General features: G+C 42.0%; 1 protein-coding gene across 2 annotated transcripts in view; it reads right to left on the bottom strand.

Annotated features, from left to right (window-relative positions):
* Positions 1 to 411: 411 nt before the first annotated feature.
* LOC127653669 (heparan-sulfate 6-O-sulfotransferase 3-B-like) overlaps positions 412 to 7,186 on the bottom strand; it is a 48,872-nt gene continuing 42,097 nt past the window's right edge. For both annotated transcript variants that reach the window (XM_052140439.1, XM_052140438.1), the window contains one exon: positions 412 to 6,920. In XM_052140439.1, the coding sequence (XP_051996399.1) occupies positions 6,176 to 6,920 (745 nt within the window). In that variant the 3' untranslated portion in view covers positions 412 to 6,175. The remainder of the gene's footprint in view (positions 6,921 to 7,186) is intronic.

Genomic DNA, 7,186 nt, shown 5'->3' with positions numbered 1-7,186 from the left:
ATAATATAAATTTCCCAATAGCATGATATGATGGTAAAGTGTTTATCTCACTTTTGTAAGGTGCTGTCTTCACAGATGTTTCGCTAGTTGTCATATACTCCATTATTTGCAATACTTTTGCAAGATCACCATCGCTGCCGAAAAAAATCATACACATCTGGGATGGCATGAGGGTGAGTAAATGATGAGAGAGTTTTCATTTTGGGGTGAACTATTCCTTTAAAAAGAACCTTCGTGTTAAGTTTGTGTAACCTAATGTATTCAGGTTGATTTAGACATGTTAAATAATATTGTTGACTTTACAATGTAATGCAGACTCTCAGACTGTCCAAATATTTTTTGAAGGAAATTTCAAAATACAGATACTAATTAATTTCAGATATATTCTATTTCTTTATTTGACTCATTAAGTACACTTGGAAAACAAATACATTTACACCTGTAGTTGTGACCATGCAATCCTCATTCTCATTCTAATAAATTGAAATATCTCATGATCTTGGCTCCTTTACAAACTGAAGAAAACAAGTAAACATTAACATTTTCAAGTAGACAAATTGGTCTAGTCAAACCTTTTGTATGAGTGTCCACCGTGCATTCACATGTCCTCTTACACACACCATTATTTTCTAAAACATAAAAATAAAAATAAAGAAAGACACATTATTGCAAAAATATGATGAACCACAAGGTTTGCATTCAAATAACATTCATCTGTTCCTCCTCTTAGATAATTTCACTGGCCATTATATTCATATGAAATATAATCTGTTATAACTATTGATAGTTTTCTCATGGCCAAGTCTAACAAGTGGAAAAAACAACAACTTCTACAGACATATTTATTGAGATGCGTGGAATATAAATTTGATTACAATTTCAATTACAATTTTGAAAGGAATAAAATTACAATTGACCCTTTGCTAAGCTCTGCTTTCCTTGGCTGCTATTGATTGCACAAAAAGAGAATTACCTTTTCAAATGATTTTGAGATTGCTGTAAACAGTGTGATTTTCAGTCAAAATGCTCAAAGTGGTAAAGATTTTATGGATATTATTCATATGCATAATCCCAATTCCCAAATAATTGGGACAGTATGGACAATTAGATTTTCTAGTGATTTGTAAATTCTATTCACCCTGTGCTATATTGAAAGCACAACAACAACACATTATTCAATCTTTTACCTTTAAAAAAAAAAAAAAGTACATTCATTTCAAATCAGAGGACTGCAACACACTACAAAAAAGTTGGGATAGTTGAGTGTTGACCACTGGGTAACATCACCATTTCTTCTTATAACACATTTGGATACAGAAGACACAAGTTTGTTAAGTTTAGCAAGCAGAATTATCCCCATTAATACATTATACCGATCAGCTGCGCAATTGTACGTGCATTTGTTGCCATTTTGTGCGCTTCATAATGCACTATGCATTCTCATTTGGAGACAGGTCAGGACTGCAGGCAGGGCAATCCAGCACCTGCTGCACTCTCTGTTTACGCAACCATACACTTGTAATCCAGGCAGTATGTGATTTGGCAACCTCAAGACGTGTTTTACTAAGTTTCAAACTCCTTATAAATTGACACAGCGACCTCAAAATGCTGTGTTCATGATGTGATGCAACCGTAGAGAAGCATGTGTATACTGACGCTTCCTAAAATAAGCCCTTATAATAAATCTATCTAGGACAGATTAAGTAATTAAATTGCTAAATTGATTGTTGTGGACTGTAGGCCAATGATTGGCTTCTGTTCAATAATATGAAAATAAACAATATATTGCCTTCTAAAGCCACTTTTTGTATTGTCTTCTTAATGATTTACTCATCTTCCAGAATAGTGTAATGCATTTTAATTATCTGAATTGTCATATTTATAATATATTTTATATTTATAATTATTTAATCATTATTTAATCAAATGTTTCTCAGCAAATATTACACTGTATATGCGATTAATTGCGATAAATTCCATTAATTTATCAATATATCGTGTAATTAATTCAATAAAACATTTTAACCGATTGACAGCCCTAATTTTAATACATTAATGTCAGAGTGGGAGTGAGACACAATTGCAGAAGAACACTTCAAAGGTTTTATAAACAAAAAATGTCAACATAAACTCTGCTGGCGAAGTATTAGAATCTCAGCAGTTGTTGCAGTAGTACGAGGCAAGGAACAAGTCTGTGTCCACATAGTGGGCATGCAGAGGGCAAAGGAGGATGTGTTCATAGACAGGTGTATCCTTTGTGGAAGTCAGGAGCAGATCCGTAAGAAGAGTCAATTGAAGCGTGGTGTGGTGCTGAGAACAAAGCCCGGAAGAAGGAGCGCAGTCATATTCCTGCAAATTGGAATGAAAAACCGGTTTTAATATTGACGTGGAAATGGGATGAATACATTTGAGGTAAGGTGGTAATTTGAGACGGACCACCACTGGACCAATAACCTTAGCGATGGGAAACGGCCCAATAAATTTGGGACCCAGCTTTCTTGAGGGCAGGTAAGGTGGTAATTTGAGGCAGACAGCCACCGGTTTGACACCACTCCAAGAAGACTGGTTACGGGAGGCCTTAAAGTGCAGGGTCTTTTCCAGTTCCTGATTAGTCTGCTACGCTTTCCCATTTTATCTGGCCGTGAAACCCAGATGAGAAACTCACTGTAGCCCCCAGCTGTTGACAGAACTCTGCCCAAAAACGTGACACAAACTGGGGGACTCTGTAAGGAACCACATCAACCGGGATGCATGAATGCGGAAGACGTGGTTTATGACTGCTACAACTGTCTCCCTCGCTGAGGGGAATTTGGAGAGGGGAATTAAATGTGCTGCCTTCGAGAACCGGTCCACTACAGTTAAAACGACTATGTTTCCATGGAAGGAGGGAAAGGCCAGTTACAAAATCCATGGCTATGTGTGACCAGGGTCTCGAAGGGATAGACAGCAGTTGGAGGAGCCCGGCCGGGGGTTACAGGAGGTGCAAGTGATGGTACGAAAAGAACGTACATGGATACATCTTTCCATTTGAGGAAGAGCGCTGCAAAAGGACTGCTCCAACACCAACCTTGGATGCATCCACGTCCACCATGAACTGACTAGCAGGTTCAGGAGTTATCAAATTAGGTGCAGTAGAGAACCGCTCCTTTAGCTTTGAGAACCAGCTTCAGCCCACGGGGACCAGCAAAAGCCAGTGGAAGAAAAGTCAGAGGTGAAACCAGTCAAAGGCACGGCGAGTTGGCTGTAACCTCCGATAAAAATTAGCAAACCCCAGGATCCTCTGCAATGCCTTACGAGGATTTGGGGTTGGCCAGGTGGAGATGGCTTTGACTTTAGCAGAGTCCATACACACTCCCTCGGATGAAATGATGAACCCCAGGAACGGAACTGACTGTGCATGAAAAGCGCATTTCTCCTCCTTGATAAACAGCAGATTATCTAGCAGTCGCTGGCTGCCTGACATGCTGTACATGGTCCTGGATATTTGGGGAGAAGATCAGAATATTGTCAAGATAAACCAACACAAAACTATCAACCATGTCTCTAAGCACATAATTTACAAGCACCTGGTAGACGGCAGGGGCGTTGACCTATCCGATAGGCATTACCAAATATTGTAAGTTTCCCCTATGAGTGTTAAAGGCCATCTTCCACTCATCCTTCCCGATTCGGACCAGGTGATAAGCATTGCGTAGGTCCAACTTCGTAATGACGGACACCCTCTGCAAAAGTTTGAAGGCTGGGGACATCAAAGGCAAAGGAAAATTATTCACTGTGATGTCCTTCAGCCGCCAATAATCTATGCAGAGTCTAAGCGAGCCATCCTTCTTCTCCCCACCCCTGCAGGCGATGAGGAAGAGAGGATGAGAGAAACATTGATATACCTGTTCAAGGCCTCCCTTCTCGGGAGCCAAGAGATAATAAAGCCATCCCTGAGGAAGAGAGGTGCCAGGAAGCAGTTCATCCTGCAACGAAACACAAGACTGGACAGGGGAGACAACAGAATTAAGACTCCAAGCAAGAACAGTGTTAGTTGTCCAATCAATGTGTGGGTTGTGCATTACCAACCTCAGATAAGATAAAAGGACAGTTGTTCTGAATGATTTCCAAAGACAAGGGTGACTCAAACACTCGGCGAAGTTCAGAGTAGAAGTGGTGCAGCACGGATGTCTGTTGTCCCACATGGCAGTACCCCATTCACCAGCCCTTCCGGAGAGGAGCATGATAACACACATGACCTTCATCGTGTCAGAGGCAAACGTAGAGGGCTGTAGGGAACAGTGAACATTGAGACAGAATGTCGCTAATGGAACCCGCCTCAACTGAGAACGGAGCTGATGGGAGGATGCAAGCCTCTGGACGCCAAGGGGCATGGTGAACCGTCGATGCTGATGGGGGTGTTTCAGGAGAGGGACCGGGATCGGGAGAAGGGTGGAGTTGGTGGACCACCACAGTGAGTTCAGCAAACTGCAATGCCATCATCTCCAATGCCCAGTTAGAAGTGGAGAATTGGTCTTGTTGACGCCCTAGCAAAGCTCCTTGCTGCGAGAAGGCAGAGTGAAGAGTAGATTCCTCCACTCGGTCCATGGTTGGCTAGATTATTCTGTCAGAGCAAGAGTGAGACAGAGACCCAATTGCAAAAGAACAGTTCAAAGGATTTATTAACAACAAATGTCATCATAAACTGTGCTGGCGAAGTATTAGAATCCCAGCAGCGGCTGCAGTAGCAAGAGGCAATGAACAAGTCTGTGTGCGCGTAGTTGGCTTGCAGAGGGCAAAGAAGGAGTGTGTTCGTAGACAGGTGTATATGTTGTGGAAGTCTGGATAAGATCCATAGGAACAGTCTGTTGAAGCATGGTGTGGAGCAGAGAACAAAGCCCGGATGAAGGAGAGCATGCGGACAGAGATGAGGAATCCTCCAATGGCGATTTGTGGACGGCGAGGATAGGCGTACAGCAAACTGGAAGGTAATCACACTTCCGAACATGTAGGCAGAGACAAGCAACCAACATATACACGAAACAGCACCAACTAGACAAAGAGAACAAGGTAAGCCGCTTGACAGCACAAGCAATAATATAGCAAGACAATGAGGGCACACAAGGATTAAGTAAGGATTGCAATCAGAGTGGAACAGGTGTAGCTGGCACGTTAATCAGCAGCATAATCAGCGCTTCCCCAGGAACAATCAATGTTCCCATGGAAAAACTGATCGCGCATGCCAGCTCCACCTATGAGACATGAGGGAGAGAGAAAAGCAAAACAACAGAATAAACCGGCAAACTCAGAGGAGCTTCGACACATTAATACGTAAAGTTAATAGAGATTCAGAGATAAATTCATCTTGAGGTGTGGTTTCATCCCTAACCTAAACATTAAATCTAAATATAACCAATAGTGTCATAAAAATCAAATGTGTGATTAACAACAGATTAAGTTGTTCAGTTTAATGCTCTAATGCTTTTAAATAAACAAAACCAACATCCCTACCCTAAAACTTAAACCTAAAACTATCTGGTAATATAAAAACTGAGTTGAAAAATGTCATTTCTGATGCAACCATGTCATTCTATAATGCTTCTATGAAACTTGCAGCTCACGTGTGAACTCACATGCTCCGCTGGATTCATGCCAAGGTCCTCCATATTACACATGCAACACGGTATTAGTTGAGCTGCCGCGGAACTTAACTATGCTTGAATAAGCTTGTAAATATAATTGGTTATGTAATGTAAATATACCAATGTCCAGGAATATGCTGCAATACGTATTGTAGAATGAGCCACTTAAAAGTAATTTAGCAAAAATTTAGCTACAGTAACATGATCCTATGAGACCAGGTTGTATTTTGTAAATAGTTCATGTCGCCTGCCCTTTGTTTAGATTTCCATTTGATTGCCATTAATGCTGGATAATACTTTTTACAGAATTTCACTAATGTTACTTGGAAATGTAAAAAAATTATATATAGCAATTTTCCTCCATTTCATGCGGCCCAAGCATGATTGGTCAGACATTATTAGGCAGAGTTAGCGAAGGGTCAATTGCTGGTACAAAGTTGCTCCATGATGGATCTGTGCTCAATCACTGACAATCAAACAGAAGATGAGGAGGCCTGTAGGACAACACGCAGATGATTTGAAGGGGAATCAAACAGAAAAACATCAAACTGGCATCACCACCTCACCACCTGACTACTATAGTCCTCTGTCACACCTGTTCCCCCTTGTGTTGTCTCCATTTCCAATTCTGCATTTCCTTTGTCCTCCTCTTGTCCTTTAAACTGTGATCCGTTTTGTTCCTTAATTCTCCTGCGTTCTTTTCGCCTCCTCTCCCGCTCCTCCTGCCTCTCCTGTTGGTGGCAGTATTGGACACGTCGCAAGAAAAGCTCCTGTGCATACTCGTACAGCTGCACATCCAGTGCATTCAATTTTTCTATGCGCCGGAGAGTGGACGCCCCCACCGTGACCCCAGCTGCCCGTGTACCGTTAATCTGAGTGAAGGCGGTGATAAAATGCAAGCCGAACGTCCTCTCAAAAAGGAACTGTGTCTTGCGTTGAAACTCAGTAAGACCGAAAAAGGCCATGCGACGCAGGTTGCGCTTGGCGCTGCTCAGAAGTAGCTCGGCACGTCGTTCTTCACTCATGGAGGACAGGTTGTAGCAGCCTACCAGACTGAGATCGGCCAGCATGCGAGTCTGGCGGTTGTTGGCTAAGTTTGATGGGCAGATCATAAACTCCTCTAGAGACACGCCGGTCCAGTCTTCACTGCTGTAGCAGGCCGGAAGCTCGTCTGAGGTGGGCGGACGCCCATCGCACTTGTGTAGCGCCGTCTTCCATGTGGCACCACGCTGCACATGCTTCCACTCACTCAGGTAGCGTGACACGGGGTCCCGCAACAGCGTGATGTAGTAGAAGTTCCTGTGAAGAGAACCAAGAACCAGTTTTGAGGGACTGTACTTCTGTACCAAGAGTCCATTTATACTTCTGTGTTATAACCTATGCCTGTAAGCTACACATAGCTACAGCAGTTACAATCACAGCATTTTAATGTAATTACAATTATTTTCTTCTTCTTTAAATATCCTCAATGCAGTCAGCTACTTTAGGGACCCACTTTTTATTAGGTGTCTTTAACTACTATGTACTTAAGCATTTGATACAATGTACTTCTTTTGTACATACAT

The sequence above is a fragment of the Xyrauchen texanus genome, chromosome 13 (genome assembly GCF_025860055.1).
Source record: "Xyrauchen texanus isolate HMW12.3.18 chromosome 13, RBS_HiC_50CHRs, whole genome shotgun sequence".
In the NCBI taxonomy this organism is placed as follows: Eukaryota; Metazoa; Chordata; class Actinopteri; order Cypriniformes; family Catostomidae; genus Xyrauchen; species Xyrauchen texanus.
Note: the sequence above shows the minus strand (reverse complement) of the source record. Positions and strands in the feature narration are given on the sequence as shown.